This window comes from Grammomys surdaster, unplaced genomic scaffold (genome assembly GCF_004785775.1).
Source record: "Grammomys surdaster isolate TR1022 unplaced genomic scaffold, NIH_TR_1.0 126158, whole genome shotgun sequence".
NCBI lineage: Eukaryota > Metazoa > Chordata > Mammalia > Rodentia > Muridae > Grammomys > Grammomys surdaster.
The window spans coordinates 9,763,919-9,788,503 of record NW_021620966.1 but is presented as its reverse complement, the minus strand read 5'-3'; the positions used below and the strand labels follow the sequence as shown (position 1 = coordinate 9,788,503).

The window sequence follows — 24,585 nt, the reverse complement described above, 5'->3', positions numbered from 1 at the left end:
CTTAGATTTTCTATGAAGACAGCTGCAACTTCAAAGTACATTGAAGCAACGGCACAAATAAATGATGTCAATCTGAAATCACTGTCCATAGCTCATTAGGCCAACCAGGCCCTTTAGTTACTAATTTATTTTGCATTCTTTATTATTTTTACATAAGTGTGTGTACATTTGTATATCTGTATGTATGTGTGTACATACATAAAGCCTGTTCAGTATGTTACTTGTATATAGTATGTTCTCAAGGCTGACCATCTGATATTGGATAACCAATTGATCTGCTCTACTCTCAGGACCGAGGCCTAGTGAGCTTTGCCCCTCCCTCTTAGTATGTTCGTTGGTGTCATCCTTGTTAGGTTAGGTTTAGGCAGCTATGCTGGTGAGACTGTGGGTGCAGCTTCTAACATTTCTCAGAGACACGATCTCACGGCAAACTCCCTGTTCTTCTGGCTCTTACAATCTTTCCATCCCCACTTCAATGATCCCTTAGGTGCAGGGCTTGTGTGGGAGATTTATCAGCTGGGACTGGTAACCACAAATAAAGAAAAAGAGGCCATGAATGTGAAAGAGAACAGGGGAGGGGGAAGGACACATGGGAAGGTTTGAAGGAAACAAAGGGAGAAATGGAAATGATGTAATTGTAAAAATAAAATTTTCTAAGAGATGGGATAGAGGCAGTGAAATGGATCACCAGGTAAAGAAGCCTGACACCTGACCACCTGAATTTGTCCACATGCTGAAAAAAAAGAAGAAAAAAAAAACAGTACCCACAGGAAAAACCAGATATGGCAGTGTACATCTGTAATCCTAGTGCTGGGGAGGATAAGACAGGAGGATTCCAGCCTAGGTGAACCAATGAGAACATCGGATTTAGTGAGAGACCTTGTCTCAAAACATAAGTTGAACAGCGGTGGCTCACGACTTTAATTCCAGTACTCAAGGAGCAAACAGATCTCTGCATTGGAGGCCAGCCTGGTCTACAAACTAAGCTCCAGGACAGTCAGGGCTATGCAGTGAAACCATGCCTCAAATATATATATATACATATGTGTGCATGCGTGTGTGTGTGTGTGTGTGTGTGTGTGTGTGTGTGTATCATAAGGTAGATAGCAATTGAAGATGACATCTAACTTCAACCTCAGGTCTTCAAATGTACTCTCAAATATGTGCATATACCAAAACAAAATAATAATAATGATAATAGTAATAAAACAATCCAAATGTTTGGCTTAAAGGCAAACTGATTGGAGCTTCGGTACTAACTATAAAAGAGAGGCATCCTGTTCAGAGAAGGTAACACAGGAGAAAAAGGGGGCAGATAATTCAGTCTTTACTCTCCTAAATGAAGAGTAAGAGACGACACTTCACAGGAATCCATGTTTGAAGCATGGGATCACACTGTATAGGAAATGCAGAAGGGATATTATGGAGACAGGAAGACTAGGGAGGGCTTCTGGGGCAATACAAGACGTGGTAGACGTACAAGCCATGTCAGAGATGGTGACAGTGCAGGAAAGAGAATACAGCCTGTCTTCATCCCCATCTCCTAGTACTGAACTCCTAAAGATCTCTGAACTCTCTGAAGGTTTTTGTTTCTGTTGTCTGTTTTAGTAGTGTGTTAATGAGTTGAGTAGTGAGTGCCAGCCCCTGATACCCACAGGATTAAAGGGTTAAGACCCTAATCTCACTCCAGTATACTAAGACTGTAGAAACTGCTGAAGATTAAGTTGGTCATCAATAGTCAAAGATTCAATCAATGAACCCTGTGTGATGAGGTACCTACAAAACCCCTAAAGGACAGGGTTTGGAAAAGATGCAGATAGCTGAACCCAGGATTCCTAAAAGGGCTAGAGAGATTGTCAGAGTGGTTAAGATCTGGCTGCTCTTCCATCGGAATTGGGTTTGAAATATGGTGTCCCCAGGTGAACACAGAAGCTCCTGACCCCTCCCTCACCTTGCTGTGTGCACCTTTTGGTAGTCTTTGGAATATCATTTATAACAGACAGAAGAACATGTTTCCCTGAATTTGTTGAATAGCCCAGCCCCAGGAGGAGGCGTTGGAAACCCTAGTTTGTTATCCCTAGAGTGAAAACCACAGGTAAAAGAAGCTGGAGTTGTGGTTAGCATCTGAAGTCGGAAGCTGAGCAGTCCTGGGAACTGAGCCCTTAACCCAGGGGATTTGACACTCTCTCCAGGTTGAATGCCTCCTGCAAAATCAACTGTTTGCTTGGTGTGTGAGCAGATATCCCCACACTTTGGAGGATTACAGAAGAAACCTGTGTTAGGTGTATAGTTGGAGAAACTGACTGTTTTTACTGAAGAGGAAAAGGGGGATAGAAACTAGTAATGTGTTTCCCAGGTAGACTTTATATCATATAATAAAAATCACAGACAGGAAATACCAAAAGGCAAAAATAAGCAAGCCACTGTTACCAAATTCAGAAAATTATACTTTTCATCCATTTTAGTGATAAAAACAATTGCTGTCAATTTACAAGCCAGTTTTTAAGGTAGAATTTAGGCTATCCAATCAGTATTTAGAATATCTAACACCTTTAGTATCTAAATTTATATTATATAGTCAAAAATATCAGGACCCAAAATGTGGTATCCACGCCTTTAATCCCAGCTCTCAAGAGGCAGAAGCAGGCAGATCTATGGGGATTTGAAGTCAGCCTGATTTATAGAGTTCCAGGTTAGCCAGTGCTACAGAGTAAGACCTTGCCTCAAAAAAAGAAGAAAATACACTAAAGTTTTAAAAATAACAACCTTAAATAGAAATAACTACTTTAGAAATATATTCTGAAGATGATCCATTCCCATCTAGTTAGGCAACCAGGTGTACAGCTGATTTTAATCATTAAGCAGGCTCTCTGTAAACCAACTGCACCTGCATAATTAAATCTTTTTATAAACACTTTTTGATGAGCACTATATGAGAAATAGGTAAGATTTCTAAGTGAGATTAAACATATCTCAAATCAGAGATAAGTGCTTTTGTGCCATCCTGCCTACAATGTACAAGAACTAACATACCTGTGGGCCATCCACCATCACAATCAATACAACAAAAATCGTCCCCTCTCCCCTCGACCTCGGCCAGTAGGAGGAAATGCACTATTATATTAGAGCATGAATTTGAGCTACACTTATAGAAATAAGTTGTTTTTATATTTGGATGACAAATATGATATAATATGTCATATATAATAATACATGACTGACAAATGAAGGCCACTCCTCAGAGATGCACCTTAAGGAGATTATGTGTCTATCCAACAAGGCTTTTAATCCTATCTGCGCTCATCTCCAGACTTTGCTTCATAGCCAATTCCATCCCAAGAGCATAACAAGCATGATCACTGCCTTCTGGTTATTGCTTTAGAGTTGCAATTGAGTCTTAGCTCAGCCTCATTATTCTTCTCAGGACCAAATTTGATTCATTTTGCTAGTGCTGAGAACACCCAAAAGAATAAGCCACAGCTCTGATGGTAATTACAGGGAGAAAGCAGGGAAATATTTTGCACAATTACAGCATTATGTTCCATAAAAATGTAGAAAGCTTCCCATAAAAGTAACTCTGAAGAGAAAAGGTTGAAATTGTCTTACTTTTAAACAATTGTGAGGTAACTTGTTGCTTTGCTACTATTGTTCTCTTTTGGTTTGTTGCTGTTGTTTGTTTTGTTTTGTTTTGTTTTTGAGACCACCTGATGGCCTCAAATTTGCCATAACCTTGAAATCCCTATTCTCTTAGTCTCCTGAATGCTGGGATTAAAGGCCTGTACCACCATCTTACATGGAGTGTGTTTTGGAATAAATCTTGGTTCTTCTTTTATAGCAATGTCAGAGTTCTGTTTTGTCTTATTTTGTTTTGTTGCTTTGAGCTATGGTTCCCTTTTTTTTAAAAAAAAAAAAAAAGTGGGTGTCAAGTTTAAACCCTAACATGTAGAAAAGTCTCTAAAGACTTTGTCTTTCTTATATGGAAGTTACAGAGGGCCATCCGCTCTGCTCACCGCCAATCCTTCATGAAGAGGCTTTACATTTGCAGGAGGGTCCTCTTTCCTCTCCCTAGGGAAACTGGATACTTCTGCAGCATTCTGCTTTTCCCCAGACAGCACAAGGCTGCCACCAACAGTCTCTAAACTCATCCAGTGCCCCCCTGCCCAGGAAGAGCAAGAATCAGGAGACACATGAGGCCTTCTTTACATCAGACAAAGGAGCAGTCAGAAACATTGCCCGGACATCCACTGCACTTGGCCAGCAGGAAACATAAGTCAGGGGCACCACCAGCAGGGGCACAGGCTTTAGTTCTGGTGCTTGACTGGCCTAAAGAGCATTGCAAACATGACACTTTATGCAGTTGTTTCTTTTACCTACGATTCCTGCTATTTCAAAAGGAGACAGGGACATAAAGTGGCAAATCTACTACACATGACCTTAGGGCAACCTGCTCTTAGAAATAACTGCCCAACTATCAAAATCACAAGACAGCCATTGAAATGGATCTGTTCTTCGAGTTTTATTTCCCATTCTACCCTTAGGTCTCATCCCTGAACTCTGGAAGGCACACTTAATCTACTGCTGATGAGAGCTCACTCTGATGGCTATCATCCCAGACATAAACAATAGATACAAACCATCCACTGATCATGAGAAAATGCAAACGACACGTAGCCATCACTGGGTCCACTCATTTCAACCATCACCGACTGGTTATCTCTGGTGAAGGACAGGAAGACACATGCAGGCTCATTCTCTGGGTTACAGTTCAAAGGACTCCTGACACAGAACTTCTTGTTCCCACACTCGGAGGCACTGAACTAGAAAAATAAAAGGGATGAAGATCTTAATGATGAAACAAGCAGTTTACTGCCAAGGACTGGACAGACAAGGAAAGCTTTGCATAAACATTTAAAACAGGGAACTGAAGACGCATCACAAATTAGAAGTGATAGGAGCATTCTTCAACTGTGGACTTTTAAACTTAATTATTGTTGATTATAATTCAGAAAACTATACTGGTAGGCCTGCAGTGGCACATGAGTGCTTATGTTTATCTAAAACACAAAATGCTTCATACCATCCAACATCCAAGGTTTCCCACAAATTGAGAAATTTCTTAGTCCACATTGGCAATCTTGCCTAACTGGATGCTCTCTAATTTTCAAGAGATGGTATTTTTAAAAGCAGGCAAACCAAATATGAGCAAGTCTTTATGTGTAGATCTCGGCAACAACTTTTAAAAGTCACATTCACATTCAGAGTTAAGTGATACAGAAAAAGATGGGACACTTGTGTATACCACCATTTTAATCAACAGTAAGAATAACTCTAATGTGTCAAGAGGCACAACCAATATTCTACACTGATTGAAACCTGAGCCTCCCCAGTATGGCATTTGAGGAGCCCCCTGGGCCCAACCCCACCCTCAGAAAAAAAAAAATAAGCTCTACAATTTGGCAGAAAAAATACAAGCAAAGCTTGTCAGGATCGTGTATGAGAAGAAGAGAGGGCTGAAGAATCCATAACCAGACTTAATGAGGACATCACTAACCACAGTAGGGAGAAAACAGAAGCCATGAAGACCTTGGAAATGGGGTGTTGGTCTCTGAGCTCCTCCTTGGTCTATTCCACCTGTCAAAGAACCTGTTCTCTAAGGATCTCTTTACGTCGGACAACCCAAAAGAAACTCCGAGGTCTCTTCTAACCCTACAAATACCACAACTCTGAATGAAGCTCCCTATAAAAAATTGGCACAGAGGCATGGTGGTAAAAATTACAAGAACGGGCCTCTTTAACTGACCACATGAAAGGACAATATTTTCTTCTGTTAGGAAGCTGGTGTACAAACAGTGTATTCACTTAAAGCAGCTTTTAAATGAGTATTAAGTGAAGTGAGAACTAACACAGATAATCAGCTCTTAAATAACTGCACAGTCAAACAAAAGTGCAACATGCATTATAACGCAATTAAATTCAACATCCGGTGTTTAAAACTGCAGAAGGGAAGGAATCCAAGTAAGACTACTATTGTGTAGGGTAAATGGTTTATTTAGTCCTGTTTAGTTCTGTTTGTATTATCTGTGTCTGTGAGTGTTTGCTGGGCGTCTGGGGAAGCCAGAAGAAGGCATCAATTCTCTGCAGCTGAAGTTATCTGCAGTTCTGAGCTGCTTGATGTGGGACTGGGAACTAAACTCAGGTCCTCTAGAAGAGCAACAAGTGCTCTTGACTGCCGAGCCACCTCTCTAGCAGAGAGAGGCAGAAGAGATAGTTAGTGGAAGAAGAGATATATACAGACAACAAGCAAAGAGAAAGGGACCCAGAGGAGTGCTTCTCAACCTGTGGGTCACGACCCCTTTGGAAGGTGGAATGACCTTTTCACAAGGGTCACCAAAGACCATCAGAAAACACAGACATTTGTGCTACAACTCATAACAATAGCAAAGTTACAGTTATGAAATAGCAGTGAAACTAATTTTACTTTTGGGAGTCATCACAACCTCAGGGACTATTTTAAAGGGTCAAACTTCCTACATTGTTTGTTTGCTTGTTTGCTAAAGGGAACAGAGTTGAAATAGTTTTATAATATAGCCCAGGCTGGCCTAGAACTTATCATTGGAAACCAGCCCGGCATCAAATTTGCAAGGATCCTCGTGCCTCTGCTTCCTAACTGCAGGGATTATGGGCAAGTGCTGCTATACCTTAGTTCCCCAACACTCTAATCTTTCTTTTTTTTTTTTAGACTTTTTATATATAAATGTATTTTATGTATGCAAGTGCTCTATTTGTATGTATGCCTGCATGACAGAAGAGGGCATCAGACAGAAGAGAGCATTAGACCCATTACAGATGGCTGGGAGCCATCATGGGGTTGCCGGGAATTGAACTCAAGATGTCCAGAAGAGCAGCCAGTGCCCTTAACTGCTGAGCCATCTCTCCAGTTCAACACTCTAATCTTTTTTTTTTAAGTTTTATTTATTTTATGTATATGAGTACACCATTTCTCTCTTCAGACACACCAGAAGAGAGCATCAGATCCCATTACAGATGGTTGTGAGCCACCATGTGGTTGCTGGGAATTGAACTCAGGACCTCTGGAAGAGCAGCCAGTGCTCTTACCAATGAGCCATCCATCTCTCCAGCACCCTCCTACCAACACTCTAATCTTTTTTTTAAGATATATTTATTTTTTATGTATATGAGTACACTGTAGCTGTCTTCAGACACACCAGAAGAGGGTGTTGTATTCCATTGCAGATGGTTGTGAGCCACCATGTGGTTGCTGGTATTTGAACTCAGGACCTCTGGAAGGGCAGTCAGTGCTCTTAACCACTGAGCCATCTCTCCAGCCCCCCCCAACACTCTAATCTTAATAAAATAAAATCTATATTATACTACCACTTCAAGACTCTCCTCTGGGCAAAGGTGGCTCATGCCTTTAATCCCAGCACTCAAAGGCAGGCAGATCTCTGCATTTGAGGCCAGACTGATCTACAAAGTGAGTTCCAGGACAGCCATGACTATTACAAAGAAACTTCCTCTCTATATTTAATAATCAGGAAGAAAGAAGGTATGAGGAAGAAAAGAGACAGAAAAGGAGGGAGGAGAAGCTTTTTCAACTTCATTTTCAAGTGACCATACACTCCCTGACAGCAAAACTACCTGTAAATGTTGCAACTATACTCTGAATGTAGAATCATTTTTATACTCTTTTTTCAAACCTATAAATTATAATGTTGCAATGAAGACTTCCTTCAGATTTCTATAGAGAACCCAAAAACTCTATCCCACGGCCCACTAAAGCTAAAGCAGACCTCAGAACCAGTTGCCAGGAAAGCTACTCAAGACCGCATTTGGTGAAGACACAAAAAACGTCACTTACTGGTTTGGTTAAGTGTGAGACAGGAAGTGTTGTTGTCAAAGGTTCTGTTGTAGCTGTAGGTGTTGTAAAGGGAGGAGCATTTGGTTGGGAAATTACGGGACTTGGAATCTTCACCCAGTAGATTTTATATTTCTCAACAACTGTGGCTCTGAAAGAGAGAACCAATGGGATTAGGCAAAAACCCACAGAGACCCATCACAAGCCAACAAAACTTCAAGCAGAAAATGTTTTGGGGAGAGGTGGATGAAGAATACTCATGCATGGGGCAAGTCTCTAATGACTGTCCTCACCCATCACTACATGAACTTTACGACCCTCTCTCCCTCTCTCTTTTGTTTGTTGTCTGTTCTTTTTATTAACTGCAGTCATGAATGCTGGATTGCACAACTACACTATGTAAGTTTCTGCTCCCTGACATAAGAGCACACTCCTAGTCATTTCACAGTGAAGGACTAGTCATACTCCTCCACAGGAGTTTAAGAGGTAGCTGCCACCAAAGCTCCATAGCGGCTGACTGAGCATGTGCTCACTGCCGTTCACCTGAGCACCTTGTGCTAAGCTGAGCGCCAGAGTGCTGGGGGCCTGTGGACAAGGTTAAGCAGAAAACAGAAACATGTCCAGAGAAGATTCTCTCCTGTAAGATACACCTATGTCCAGAATACCACCCAGGAATTATCACATGGCTTTAAGAGACTCCATTCTGCCTTACGCAGATGAATAGGGAAAGGGTGATATTATAATTCTGGTTTCACAATTCCAAGAGACATGCAGCGGTTCACTTTCTGATAAGCTATCTACAAGTCATAGTGCTGCCAAAGAAGTCACTCTCAGGCTTGTCTTGTTCATACTCTCATACTAAGACGGGTCGCATTACGCTGCACAGCACACACTCAAGTACTAATTGATGGCTCTTACGAGTTGTAAAGTAGTGTAAAACTTCACTCACTCAACAATGTCTAGATCATGCCCCTTAAGTATCAAGTTCTGTCAGGCTTGGTGGTGTGTACCTATTATCTAAGCACTTGGGAATGTAAAGCAGGAAGAAGCCTTAAAAAAAAAAAAAAGGTACAGCATGAAGTCCTGGGCTATGTGCTAGAAGTTTGATGTTGAAGGAAAGGGGGGAAAAGCCAGGTCCATATGGGAGTCAGAGGCAGGAGGATTGCTACAAGTTCAAAGCCAGCTTCATCTACATAGGGAGTTCCTGGCCAGCCAATGCTGCATAGCAAGATGCTATCTCAAATAAGAACAAAGAAGCAAGACAACTCTTCAGGCAGTAAATCGTAACTACGAAAGCTCTCCTACACAGGTGACTATTCAGTGGCGAAGAAACACACTTCACTACAGCTTCAATCTCAATGGTGGTGGTCACACAGACGTGAGCTCTTGTACTCACAGAAATCGTATGTGATATGGGGAACTGCGTGGAGCATTCCAGTAGACTTTAATTTCTGTCTTCTTGGAGGAACTTGTATGACTTACAGCTAATCCCTGAAATAAAAAAGAAAAACCCAGCCTGTCACTCAGCTCAGCACAGTCAGAACAAACATAAGGGTAGAAAGAGAAAATTGACTCCACAAAGTTATCTTCTGATCTCCACACACATGTGATGGCATGCCTTCTGCTCCTCCTCCCCATCCTCTTCTTCCTCATCCTGCTATACATACATATATACATACAAACATACACACACACGCGCGCGCGCGCTAGCACATATACACACTAGCACACTAAAAATTGTCTTAAATTGTTCATTTATTTGTTTGTTTGAGACAGGTTCCCTGTGAATCCCTGGCTGGCCTGGAGCTAGCTCTGTAGAACAGGTTGGCCTCAAACTCAGAAATCCTCCTATCTCCGCCTTCCAAGAGCTGGGAGTAAGGTGCACACCAACACATCTCAAGTAACTGTCTTAAATTTTAAGCCAGTATTTGCCAACATAATGTAAACATCCCCAAGCACAAACTTTTCAAGCTATTAGCCTATTTTTCCAGACACTTCTATGTGAACCAGTGGTAAGGTCTGATGACTGTAATCTGTTCAAATGCTTGCTGTTCTTGTTAGGACCACTCTAGAGTAAAAACAGCCCAGAAGAACCAACAGAAATCAACTTCAAACACCACACAAACCTGTACATCATCACAGGTAAGAAGCTGTGACTCTTCGCTGTCAATCAGAGTGAAGGAGCCAATAGGAGAGCCACTCAAATCCTCAGCATCCCGAGCTTCTAAAAGAAAGCCTCTAAATGGTGGTCCTGATAAAGTAACTGAGCAACAGATAAAAAAGAGAGGTTAGGATAAAAGATTTAGAAACAGTCCATGAAAGCATTTAGCAGAAGTTCAGTTAGTTAGAAACTATCTCTACAAAACCACATGGGTGGAGCTAGAGAGATGGCTCAGTGGTTAAGAGAACTGACTGCTCTTCCAGAGGTCCTGAGTTCAATTCCCAGCAACCACATGGTGGCTCACAACCATCATGTAATGAGATCTGGTGCCCTCTTCTGGCATGCAGGCATACATGCGAGCAGAACATTATATATAATAAATAAATAATTTAATTAATTAATTAACTAATTAATAAACCACATAGGTTAAAAGGCATCCTACAGAAGAACGTCTGAATTATGTTCCATAGAGTATGTGCCATGTTTGGGAGGAGGGTTGTTTTGTTTGTTTCTCTGTGGTTGGCTGGTTGCTTATTCTACAGCACTAGGAACTGAGCCTAGGGTTTGTGCATGTTAGTCAATGACTCCACCATGGAACTACATCTTCAATCCTCTTGTACTTTGCTGTATTTTGAAACAGGGTTTCAATAAACTACCCAGGCTAGCCTTGAACTTATTCTGTAGCACAGGCTAGTCTTGAACTTACGATCATCTTGTCTCAGGCTACTTCGTGACCTGTGGCATCAGGTATCATCATGAGATATTAAAAGCCATTCCACAAGGGGTTAAAGCGTGAGTGACGGCTAGGTAACAATCTATACAGAAAAATTTATTTAGAGAACTCTAGATGAAAGTAAGAACTTGTTTCTCTACTACAAATCTGACCATCTTTAATATTCTATTTTGCAGAGTGAAATTCTAAGAGACATCTAAATCACACAAGGTATTCCAGGTTTATTTATTCGGGCATTATTCTTGTTAAGAATTCCTGTTCACATGATGCATTTCTAAAAATTTCAAAATGCTCTCACAGATGGACTTTTGCTTTTTCTGAGACAGAGTCTCAATATACATATAGTCCAAGCTGCCTCAAACCCTGATCCTTCCTACGCCTCCAGAGTGCTGGGATTAAGGCACATACTACCACACCTGGCTGTAGATAAACCTTGACAGGCTACATTTTGCCAGAAGAATCAGGGAAACATAAGAGATTTTAAATACTTTTTAAAGAGGGGGCGGGGTAAAACAACATATAATAAATTTATTTTCTGTTCCACTGAGTTAATAGGGTTCAAGATACAATACACAATAAATGCAATGTTAATACAATAAAACTAACAAATAATATACCTTGGTATTCTAAAATCTTACTTTTGACCTTGCTCTTAATAAAGGATATGCCGCTTACACAATACAGACTTCTGTAGTAAACAAAAAATGCAAGTAAATGATGCCTTGGTAAACAACACAAATGAATAGATTAAAATGAAGCGGTCTAATTCCAGTCACAGTAAAAAGTCAGCAAGTACTGAGAGAATCTAGCTGAAATTGCAAATCATGCCAGCAGGGATGGCACACACCTTTAGTCCCAGCACTCTGAGTTTGAGGTCAACCTGGTCTACAATGAGTTCCAGGACAGCCAAAACTACACAGAGAAGCCAACCTAGGCCTCCTGCACATATGTAGCTTGACCTTCACGTGGGTCCTGAACAACAGGAATGGAAGCTATCCCCAAAGCTGTTGCCTGTGTGCAGGATTTGTTCTTCTAGCTGGGCTGCCTTGTCTGGCCTCAGTAGGAGAGGAAGCACTTAGCCTCGAAGAGACTTGAAGTGCCAGGGTAGGGGGGGATACCCAGGAGGCCCCCACCTACTCAGAGGAGAAGGGGAGGGGAGAATTGAGAAGGATTGTAGAAGGGGGTGACCGAGAAGGGAGCAGACAGCAGAATGTCCAGTGAATAAGTTAAAAAAAATTTAATTTAATATAAAAAAAAACCTAAAAAGAAAAAAAGTGCAGCTCGTTATCTCCAGCACTAGTACCTTTGATCCGGTCTCCAGGTTTGAACGTCGTCTGACTCACTGTGATCTGGTGAACAGGCTCAGACTGTGGGCTGTGGTTATGCTGGGGGATCATCCCACTACAGGCCATTGGTACTCTTCCATTGGGATAGGTAGTCACAGGGCAAGTGAGCAAGGCAACCAAGAGGACATGGAGGGTGAACTGGGGAGCCGCCATCTCCAAGTGAGGAGTGAGAACACCTGCAGATGTAATTAAAATACAACATGACAGCTTTCATGACACAAGCCTACTTTCTTTCAATGCTTGGCTCGTCAGTCTCGAGATACATACTAAAAGTCAAAAAGGGTAGATAGTGCTTTCATCAGTACGATGGAGCCAGATGGTAGTGCCAGGCAGGAGGATCTCACAGGATCCATGCCAGCTTGGCAGCAAGTGCTTCTACCTGCTGAGCCATGACACTGGCCTGTTATATTTTCATAGTGAACAGCACATAACTCTACCTAGTTGTCGTAATACTTCGGGCCAAGGTCAGATACATTAGTTACACTGTGACCACCACCTTCTTCTGTGCCTCTTGCTCGGTGGTTAAAGCAAGACAGCCTGTTACAACCTTAATGCCTCACTTGGGCCCACACATGTGATAACTAAATCGATCAAGGCTAGAGTCAGAGAGATAAGTATCTTTGTTCTAAACCGCCTCTCACTCTGTACGATACAGTCTAGGAGGGCAGGTGAAGGCAGGTGATGCTGAAGCTGCACCCTGGAGTAGGAGCAATCACGAGGACCAGATTGCTCCTCTCCGGCAGGGATGGTGATGACATCACCAGACCAGAACTGACGTTACGGACAGACAGATCAGTCTTGTACCTTTTGCTCACTGTCCCACCTCTACAGGTTACTGGAGCGCTCTGCTATTTCTCTGCCTGATCCAGGCCCTGATGGAGTCCTTTGTCCCTGCTTTTTGCTTTCTTCAGTTGGAGTGTTGAGATGGGTGGCTGAGCCTAGCCTCCTGGGGTGCCTGAAGCTGGGTGCTTTTCCCCTAAAATTTTATATTATATAAATACATACATACATACATACATACATACATACACATACATACACATACACATACACATACACACACACACACACACACACACATATATATATATACATATATATATATATATATATATGTATATATATATATGTGATCTATTATATATATGGAATTTATTGGAATGACTTACAGGCTGCAGTGCAGCTAATCAACAATGGCTATCTGTGTATAAAAAGCCCAAGAATCTAGTAGTTGCTCAGTCCCACAAAGCTGGATGTCTTAGCTGGTTTTCTGTATATGCTGGAATGCAATAGAAATAGGCTCCAATACCAACGAAGGAATGCATATGCCCATAAGGTAAATTTGTGAAATAGCTCACACCTTGAGGAATGGATGTGCTATTAAGGGCAAGCAGGCAAAGAGCAAAAGCTTCCGTCTTTTATATCCTTATATTGGCTTCCAGCAGAAGGTGTGACCTGATCAAAGGTGTGTCTTCCCACTTAAAGATTTAGATTAAAGGCCTGTGTCTTCCCACCTCAAGAACCAGATCAAAGGTGTGTCTTTCTACCTCATAGGTCTGAACTAGTAGCAGAATCGCCCACTTCAAACCAAGCATAAAATCTCTCACTGGTGTGCCCTGGATTGTAGTTCTTTCCAGATGTAGTCAAGATGACAACCAAGAATAAGCCATCACAACTGGAGACTTTCCTAGAAAACCTCCACACTAAGGAATAAATTGACTTTGATAGCTGAATCTCAAGTCATACAGAAATCAAAAACCGGGTCAAGTATTTCCACTTGCCCAGCTTTTTAAAAAGAGTTCCAGAGTTCATTTTCACAGGAGGAAATAGGAAGGAAAAAATGACCTTTTAAAATTAACAATTGGAGTTATGATATTTTCAGAGAAGATCCTGAAAACGCAAGGGTGTAAATGGCCCAGTGAATACCAACCTGAGCCCTGTGAGCTCTAACCACTTAAAATAGTTGAGAAGACATGACAGGACATGAGGAAATGCAAGATGAGGACCAAGGCTGAGAAAATCATGGTGGGGGAGGGCAGAGGCAGGAGGATTTCTTTGAGTTCAAGGCTAGCTTGGTCTATATAGTAACTAGTGACATCTAGGACAGCCAGGGGCAAGTAGAGAGAAACTGTCTCAAAACCACTGCCTAGGATGATAAAGGAACAAACTGGATTTATTATAATAACTTAGAGGTGTGGGATAGAGTAATAGAAATACTAAGAATTCCTGTGGGGCCAGAGCATGGTGGTGCATGGCTTTACTCCCAGCACTCTGGAGGCAGAGGCAGGTGGATATCAATGAGTTTAAAGTCAGCCTGGTCTTAGTACTCATTCTTCACCATATCCCAGGAGGTTGTGGGGGACATAGCTGTCCCGAATAAGGCACTGACCAAGACACCAGAGTCATAGAAAATGGGGGATAAGAAAGTGGTCTGGCCTACTTTCTGAGGTCAAACCCTTAGGTAGACAAGGTTTATGAAGGAAAGAAGATTCAACTGAGTGTGATTTGAATAAGAAAGAATCACAGCAAGAAAGAAAATAGTGAAAATGAACTTCAGGGGACATTCGAAGGACAATCTAACTAGAACAAAGGTCAAAAATCACAAACAAGCCGGGCGGTGGTGGCGCACGCCTTTAATCCCAGCACTTGGGAGGCAGAGGCAGGCGGATTTCTGAGTTCAAGAGTTCGAGGCTAGCCTGGTCTACAGAGTGAGTTCCAGGACAGCCAGGGCTACACAGAGAAACCCTGTCTCGAAAAAACAAAAAAACAAAACAAAACAAAAAAAAAATCACAAACAGTCATTATAAACATATTGGGGGCGGGGGCTACATGTATAGCTTGATTGATAAGAGTACTTGCCTACCATGTAGGAAGCCCTGGGGCTCCATCCACATCATGGCATAAAACCAAGTGTGGTAGTGCATATCTGTAATCCAAGCAATAGAGGCAAGTGGACCAGACCTTCTAGGCTGTCTTCAGCTACTTTGTAAAGCCAGATTCTGCTGAATGGCTTTTGTTTCAAATAATAACACCTGCGAATTAAGTCTGCCTTTTACCCAAAGATATCCATTTCTATGAGTTTCTGTTTCTCTTGCTCTCTCTCCTTCTCCCCATGATCCCTGCCCACCTCTCTTGAGTGTGTACGTGTATGTGCCTATGTTGTGTGAATGTTCAAATGTTTGTAGGCCCGTATGTGTGTGTAGTGTATGCCTCCCTGACCAATATTCCCCTTATATATTGAGGCAGAGTCTCTGACTTGAACCAGAGCTCACAGATTTGGCTAGTCGGGCCAGCTAGCTTGTTTCAGGGATCTCATCTCGGCCTCCTAAACCCTGGGATTACAGGCAGGCCACCAAACCCACCCAGCGTGTATGTGAAAAGTCCAGAACCCAAACCAGGGTCCTCAGACTTTAACAGCTCCTACAGTGAGCCATCTCCCCACCCCAATCATCCCCACGACTTTGTTCCGTGATCCCATCTTCCTGTCTTCTCACCCCCTGCCCCTTGGTATGTATCGTCATCTTCCCACTGTTCCAAGCCCACATCTACCATCTACCAAATGTCTCTTTGAATGCCAATAAAGCTCGCTCTCTCTCTCTCTCTCTCTCTCTCTCTCTCTCTCTCTCTCTCTCTCTCTTTCTCTCTCTCTCTCTTTGTTTTGTTTTGTTTTGTTTGAGAATAAAGCTCTCTTTGCTGAATGAAGTGCTCATCTTTTCCTCTGCTCTGATTCTCACGCCTGGTTGACCTAGCCTGCTTCTGGCCTGTCGACGAAGTTCCAATCAGAAAGACTTGAAACCTCAAACTCTCGGAGTGAGATAGCATTCATTTGCACCCAGACTTCCGCTTTTCCATCTTCTCCGGCTGTCTGTCCTGTTTCCCTCAGAAGCACTTCCCTCTTGTCCCTGGCTAGTGAAGCTCTCTCATCTCTATACTCTCCACCCTAAGCTTCCTTACCCAGGCACAGATTTTCTAGAGAACAATTTTCATTAGTCCCCTTTCCCCACTCACTACCTACTCAGGAATGACCAACTAAGGGTGACAGGTTTGGCCATATCATGTTGCACACCTTTTAGCCTAACTCAAATTTCAAGGATATTTTTCTCTCTACTACACTGAGGATGGAATGCACACTAGATCTGGAATAAGGGTCATTCTTCTTCTTTTCTTTCTCTATTAATTTTCTACCTTCTAGCTAGAACCTTTTATTTTCTCATCTATCAATTTCCTACCTACATAAAAACATGCATATACATGTATATAGGGCCTGTGAGATGACTCAGCTGATGACTGAGCTCAATCCTAGAGACGCATGTGGGAGAAAAAAAAGAGTTCTTTAAATGTGTACATATACTACATGTATATTATACAAATATAGATTAAACTCTCCATACACATGTACACACACACACACACACACACACACACACAAACATGCTACCGTTTCATTTAAGATGAATTCTGGCCTTTAATTCCAGAACTAAGGAGGCAGAGGCAGGCAGATCTCTGGGTTCAAGGCCAGCCTGGTCTATAAAGTGAGTTCTGGAACAGCCAGAGTTTCACAGAGAAACGCTGCCTCAAGAAAACAAAAATACAAAAATAAATAAGTAATAAAATGCAAATGACTAACAAATCTCCAAATAGCCAAGGACGTAAAGAACTGAGCACTTATGCACAGAAGAAAGCAAACTGTCACGTTTTCAAAGGAAATTTCATAGTACACTATTATTAAGCTAAAGAAAAAAATATGATTAACCTCTGACAAGACACCCACTTCTACAAATTCATCCTATATAAAAAAAAAAAAAAAAAACTCAGCCGGGCAGTGGTGGCGCACGCCTTTAATCCCAGCACTTGGGAGGCAGAGGCAAGCAGATTTCTGAGTTCGAGGACAGCCTGGTCTACAGAGTGAGTTCCAGGACGGACGGCCAGGACTACACAGAGAAACCCTGTCTTGAAAAACAACAACAACAACAAGAAAGAAAGAAAGAAAGAAAGAAAGAAAGAAAGAAAGAAAGAAAGAAAGAAAGGAAGGAAGGAAGGAAGGAAGGAAGGAAGGAAGGAAGGAAGGAAGGAAGAAAGAAAAAAAACTCATGCAATTATTCAAGGAATATAGTAGCAAAACTTAAAGGAAGAAGAATGTAAGGCAGTTATGACAGCACATGCCTATGAGATAAGCATTTATTACTTATTTAAGGTGGGAAGGTCTGAAGCTCAAGCTCATCCTCAACCACATAGCAAATCCGAGGCCAGCCTAGGCTATGGGATACATGAGATCTATCTCAGAAGCAAAAACAGGGAGTGAAATAGTTCCCAAAGACAATAACTAATTATTAAGTGCTTTGAAAGAATTAACTCACAAAAATCCTAAAATACATTTAAATAAAAGCATGAGCCAGATGGTGGTGGTGCACACCTTTAATCCCGGCACTCAGGGGACAGTGGCAGACAGATCTCTGAGTTCGAGGACAACTTGATCTACAAAGTGAGTTTCAGGACAGCCAGAGCTACAGAGAGAAATCTTGTCTCAAAAACAAAAGGAAAGGGCTGGAGAGCTGGCTCAGTGGTTAAGAGCACTGATTGCTCTTCCAAAGGTCCTGAGTTCAACTCCCAGCAACCAACCACATGGTGGCTCACAACCATCTGCAATGGGATCCGATGGTCCCTTCTGGTGTGTCTGAAGACAGCTACAGTGTACTCATATACATAAATTTAAAAGAGAGAGAGAGAGAGAGAGAGAGAGAGAGAGAGAGAGAGAGAGAGAAGAAAAAACAAGGGGGGGAAGAAAGGAAAGAAAAAAATGGAAAGCATATTCATGCCATAGAGAGAAATGAAAACAAAGCAAACTGCAAATGTTACATAGTGTACCAAAATGTGCATTGCTTAAGAGGAAAAAGAGAGGGGAAAAAGCCTTTATGGCATGCTTCTGACAGTTCTCAACTGTGGTCATCCTCAGAATACAAAGTAGTAGAAAGTTGAGTACACTTCCTCTCTTTAATGTCCTTTCTCAGAGACAGACAGACAGACAGACAGACAGACAGACAGACATTGTACTGGCTGGTTTGGTGTGTCAACTTGACACAAGCTACAGTCATTACAGAGAAAGAGCCTCAGTTAAAGAAATGCCTCTGTGTGTCATTTTCTCAATTAGTGGTCAATGGTGGTGAGTGGTGGTGCCATTCCTGGCCTGGAGGTCCTGGGTTCTATAAGAAAACAGGCTGAGCACGCCATGTGAAGTGAGCCAGTAAGTAGCACTCCTCCATGGCTTTTGCAACAGCTATCTCCAGGTTCCTGCCCTGCTTGAGTTCCTGTCCTGACTTCCTTCACAGATGAACAGTGCTGTGGAAGTATAAACCGAATAAACCTTTTCCTCCCTATTTTGTTCATGGTGTCTTGTTGAAGCAGTAGAAATCCTAACTAAGACAGCCATATAGATATGCATACATATACATCTATGTGAATACACACACACACACACATATCTTTTTTCTCTTCAAAATCTAAAACACTGCTATTTTATTGTTTTAGGTAAGTATTGTTCATATTTATCATTAAAACATTACTTATGCTAACATGTTACTTAACTTTTTAAATTTCAGTTTGTTTGTTTTGGGGTGTTTTGTTGTTGTTGTTGTTGTTATTATTATTGTTTTGTTTTGAGACAGAGTCTCACTCTGTAGCCTACACTGGCCTAGAACTTACTATGTAGCCCAGACTGGCCTCAAACTCAACTCAATCCTCCTGCCTCAGCCTTCCAAGTATTAGGATTACAGCCACCATACCCTGTTTGTTTGAATTTCTTTTTTCTTTTTCCTTTTCCTTTTCCTTTTCCCTTTCCCTTTCCCTTTCCCTTTCCCTTTCCCTTTCCCTTTCCCTTTCCCTTTCCCTTTCCCTTTCTCTTTCTCTCTTTCTCGTTCTCGTTCTCGTTCTCGTTCTTGTTTTTGTTTTTGTTTTCGAGACAGAGTTTCTCTGTGTAGCCCTGGCTGTCCTGGAACTCACTCTGTAGACCAGGCTAGCCTCGAACTCTCAAACTCAGAAATCCGCCTGCCTCTGCCTCCCAAGTGATGGGATTAAAGGTGTGCACCACCACCGCCCAGCTTGTTTGAATTTCTAATATGACAAATACCCGAACTGTCACAACAACACACATTATCTGACGGCATCAATAATCTTTAAGAGTGCAGAAGGTCAGCCTGGGTCCTATTGCTGAAGTCAAGATCGTAAACTCAGTCAAGGTCATAAACTTGTGGGAAACAATCCAACAATAGTCCAAAGCCACACTTCTCTACTGAGTATCTCATACATGCATGTAATGCTTTGATCAAATGTATCCCTATTTCCTCCCTTCCGACTTCTCCTCTGTCTCCCCCAACTTTTCCCTTCCAATGTCATGTGCTGTTTTTAAACGCACTGAGTCCACTTAGTGCACGGGTGTAGGACCATCGACAGAAGCCTGAGTAGATATATAGGGACCACATCCCTGAAGAAAACTGACTCTCTCTTCTTTAGTACCCATCAGTAGTCAGTTGCTTCGGAGCCAGGATGGGACTCCATAAATCCCTCCCCATTCATGCTAGGATTTAGGCTAGCTCCATCTTAAATACTATTATTCTGTTAAATGGATATAGTAATAAACTTCCACTTAAGTGCTTATCTTTTTACCCATAAAATAGTGCATCTCTCAGCTCTCATCAAAGAAACTTCTATTTGCAGTAGGTAGTGATTAATAAGGACCCACAACTGTCCAGTCTGCAGAGAATCAGAGCCGGTGGCATGCTCAGTGCTAAATGGGACATCTATATCGTACTCCTTTTCCCCAAGATTCTGGCATCTGGAATATTACAAAGATTTTAAGAGCCAGAGGTAGTGGACCATCTCATGAAAATAGTATTTGCCAGACATGACAGAGCCACTGTACACATAAGCTCACGGGGTTTGTGACTGCATGTACAGGTCAAGCACGTGTTTTAAAACAAATTAGCTGTGGACACTTGCAGATCAGGAAAACTCATAAGAAATCTGTACCTCTGACTTCTTCTAAATAACCCAGCCATCAGGTAACACTAAGCCTATATTCGCTCATGGCCAGTGCTGGAGAGGTGCCTTCCTGGGCCAGGCAGAGGGGCTCTGCTCCTCTAAAGGGCCACACGCACTATGTGCCCAGGCTCTATAAAGGAAATTCTCTGTCTCATCCTACCTTCAGGACCCACCCAGCACTTATTATAATTCTATTCATTATGAAATTCTTTGCAGTTTTGACAACTGATAATTTTTTTAAAGACTACTAAAGTATACATATAAAATTATATAACTGTTCAGAAATACATTAAGTTGATGGCACGCTTTTAGTCCTATCACTTGAGAGGCAGAGGCAGATGGGTCTCTGTGAGTTCAGGACACCCCAGGCTACATCGTAACACCTCTCAATAAATGAATGAATGAATGAATGAATGAATGAGAGAAAAAAAGAAATACATTAAATTGCTCACACAATAATTAGATTTGATTCCTATTTTCAAACACTGTCACATTTCCTTTTTTAATTTATTTTAAAATACCTACAATTTGCAGTGTCCATTTAAATGCCTTCAAACACTGTCTCCTATGACCCACCATATTAAACTGTACAGTATTTCTGTGTTTGAATTGATCCTCTAATTTTCAAATTGCATTTGGTGGGGGGGCGGGGGCGGTACATGCCTCAGCATGCTTAGAGGTCAGAGGACAACTCGTAGAAGTCAGTTCTCTCCTTCCATCATGTACAACCTCGGGGCTGACCTCTGGTCATCGAGCTTTCTGAACCACCTCCCCTGGCTTTCACCTATCCATTTACCCAATATCATCTATCAGGGACCTCTGTTGTGACCCAGAACAAACTATTTATTCTCTTTTTCATTTAGTCTTCTTATTTTTAGAGGCAGTACAGGTTTAAAAAAGGAAAAGCTTTGGTAAGAATTAACTAAAACACCTAACCAGGCACAAACTTTTAGTCAGAGTAGTCAGAAGGCAGAGACAAGTGGATCTCTGTGAGTTTGAGGCTAGCCTGGTCTACAGAGAGAGTTCCAGGACAGCTAGGCCTACTTAGTGAGATCATAAGCCAGGTTTCCAGTTAAAATAGCCTTCTCTCCATGGAACATGCCTAATTGTATCAACCTGAAAGAAGTGTTCTTTTCTTAGAAATGTGCTATTAGCTAATAAAAACTTTTATCACATTTTCCTGCCACAATTGATGACTTACGTGTAGCAACAGAAAAGGCATGCCTACAGTGCCTTTGTAAAATGAAATTCAAGAGGAATCTGACTATGTGTAAAGAGAGGTGTGACAGAAGAGGTGGAGCAAAACGGATACATGTGCCTAAAAATAACTTCTAAACCTTCTCTGCTGAACAAAACCCTCTTCCACAACTCCTAACTTTGTTACCAATAAACCAACAGATTAAATCCCACCTCTGTGTTAGCCTAGTATAAAAGGATCGGTCCACATTTCTTTCTTCCTTTTAATTCTGGAGAGGAAGAATGCAGCTGAACTGAAAGCTTAAAGTTTAGCTGTGTTGGAAGAAATTCCAGATAGCACATTTACTTGTTGAAATTTTCCCTTTGACCTTAGGCATAATGGGAAAAGAAACAAAAAGAGAAGGAAAAGAAAGGAAAGGAAAGGAAAGGAAAGGAAAGGAAAGGAAAGGAAAGGAAAAGAAAAGAAAGGAAAAGAAAGGAAAAGAAAGGAAAAGAAAAGAGAAAAGTAGCTGCTGGACACGCACACACAAACACGCAAACACGGAGTAAACTTCACATGGGCAAACTCTGACATTAGGTTTCAATGTAAAAGCCAAGTCGCCGTTGTTCAATTTTTCTTAAGGTGCACCAATTAAAGTCAATACTTTTCAGGCCCGCACACTTGTCTGTCCTTACGATTACCCCTTTCTTAGGATTAGGGCTCGTTAGTCAAAGTCACGAGACATATTAGGAACCTAAATCGTTAGAGAGATCGAGACAACCCTGCTGGCGAGCGCAGCCCTCATGCAGCCTCCTGACTGCCCGACCACGCAGGTGCCTGCTCTCGCCGCTGTCGCCCAGCTAGCTCTGATTTTTTATAAGCTTTGCCAAGAGTCTTGACACAGAAAACTAAACAGAACAGACTCTTACCTTGATCAGCAGAGGCAGCCTGACCAACTTCCGGCTTGGCTCAGGCGGGTACCACGGAGCTGCAACTAGGCGGAGCCAGCTAACTGAGTAACCCACGAGGAAGGCTGGCGACCCAGGCTATGCTACCTGATTTCCAAGCTGGGGATGGGCTTTAGGACTACACATCTGAAACTAAAAGGCTTCTGCTTCTGAAAAACAAAAACGCTCTTCGGATTTTTAACTCACTAGCTACTGTTGCACTGCGCAAATTACACTTCCCTTGGTTTTCTCTACAAGCCTATTTGAATACATACCTGTTGCCTGTGACTCGCAAGACAAAGCCACCTGCTCCTGTCTGAGCGAGGTAGCCATATTCAGCAAATAAATAGGATACTCAGTTCCACTGCAATTTCATTTTGCAGTGTGAGTACTGAAGTATGCAGTACCAGAAGCATGCTTGTGGTTTGGTTTTGGCTTTAATGATTGGCTAAATACAGAATTCAAATTTACCGTGCGGATTTACAAGACCACCTCCGCCCTCTTTTTGTTTTTTCTGTTTCTCTAAGTAACAGCCCTAGCTGTGCCTGCTGGGATTAAAGGGGTGCACCACCACTCCCGGCTTTAGTCCCTCTTCCCCAACCCACATTTATTTTTTTATCTAACAGCACTCTGCATACTATTTAATCATCTACAAAAAGTTATAAAGAAATCGTAGCTCACGGTTTTGTTTTGTTTTCAATGGTGGGGCTGGTGGTTTGAGACACTGTTTTTCTTTGTAGCCTTAGCTGTCCTAGAACTAGCTGTGTAGACCAGGCTGGTCTCAAACTCACAGGAATGCGCCTGTATCTGTCTCCAGATTGCTGGGATTAAAGGTCTGCACTACCACCACCCAAAGCGCACAAATTATAAGTACAACTTGAAATGCGTGTAGTTTGTTGCTTTCCATTTTCTTTTAAGTCTTTTTAGTCTATGCCTTGCATTATTTTGCAAAAGAAAATGTTCTGTGCTAAGGGGAAAAAAAAATCCATATTTGAAAAATGTTAACCTCGTCGTTCTCCAGCCTTGACTAACCTGGGAGGACGGGGAGGGAGGTTGGGGTGTGGATCTGAGGCACGCTTTGACCTGTGGTTACCCATTGCTCAACGACAGTAAATTCTTTAGATGCATTTGAAGAGGAGAGAAGAGATAGGAAAGAACACCCACCTCTGAACTGTCTAGTAAGAACTAGTAACTTTTAACAAATGCCTCACCCACATCCACCCACACCCTCCAACCCCACCCGCCCCCACCCCCACAGCAGCCACCGCCCCAGGAGATTAAAAAGAGGCTTTAAGGAAGCCCAAATCTTGTTTTCCAACCTAAAGCAGCTTGGGACTTTAAAACTTTTCAACTAAATCAACTGATTATTAGCTCAAAACCACAGACTTGGGTTCAACGTGTGCCCCTATAAGCCACGTTTGACCACCCAGCCTCCATAAGCCAATTTAAAACGCCTAACTAAAAAAAGAAAATTAAAAGGAGGGATTTATTTAATGTGTTGACTACATGGGAAAAGGAAGAAAAAAAGAAATCTGAACACACACACACACATACACATCTGTCTTCCCAGTTTAAGGGTAGGGTTCAAATATACATAAACCTAACTAAGCAATCAGTCAGGTTACAGCATGGTCCCTGACCTAACACGGTCTCAGCTCCAGGTATCTCTTGCAAGGTCATCTGAAAAGTTATTCCTCCTCTGGAGGCCCCCAGAGCTGCAAACATTCAGCTCCTTACAGGATATTCCTGGAGAAAATTTCAATAATGTAATCACCAAAAAGAGAGGCACAAATATCTCCTTAGATATATTCATTCCAGCCAGAGAGACAGTTACTCCAAGGTAGTAAGTAGCTTCACTTTCTAAAATTGTAATTAGACTCTGCCTTGCTAATTTTGAACACCCAACAGTAAGCTAAAAGTCTATGAAAGGAATAATACTTTGAATAACTTACCTCAGAGCACTCTTAGGAAGCTGTTGGGTGAAAGTGTGGCTAGCCCTTCCCAGACCTATCACTTCCTCCAAGTCTGAGGCTACATCCCTTCCTATCGCCCACTGCCAGACTAGTCTCTACAGCCTGTTATCAGTTGCCACAAAAATGGCCAAGTTTATTTAAAATGCCCAGAGGAGCCTAAAATCTAAGATGCTAGAAGTTACTCAATTGGAGCCACTCACAAACCTCCTAATCCACCTTCAGGACCCCTTCACAACTCTTAGCCTGCCTGGAGTCTCTTCCTTTGGCTATCAGACTACTGAGACAGAGAACTCCAAGAAATTAAGAGTTCTCCCCAGAAATTCCTCCGGGGAAAAGAA

General features: G+C 42.0%; 1 protein-coding gene across 1 annotated transcript in view; it reads right to left on the bottom strand.

The window, feature by feature from the left end:
• The window catches only part of Frrs1 (ferric chelate reductase 1), a 31,804-nt gene extending 9,509 nt beyond the window's left edge, over nt 1-22,295 (bottom strand). The window contains exons 1-6 of the mRNA XM_028757284.1: nt 22,257-22,295; nt 12,074-12,292; nt 10,003-10,139; nt 9,273-9,367; nt 7,880-8,027; nt 4,635-4,817 (exon numbers count right to left, since the gene is read on the bottom strand). Of these exons, the coding sequence (XP_028613117.1) occupies nt 4,635-4,817; nt 7,880-8,027; nt 9,273-9,367; nt 10,003-10,139; nt 12,074-12,269 (759 nt within the window). The 5' untranslated portion in view covers nt 12,270-12,292; nt 22,257-22,295. The remainder of the gene's footprint in view (nt 1-4,634; nt 4,818-7,879; nt 8,028-9,272; nt 9,368-10,002; nt 10,140-12,073; nt 12,293-22,256) is intronic.
• Nucleotides 22,296-24,585: the final 2,290 nt, after the last annotated feature.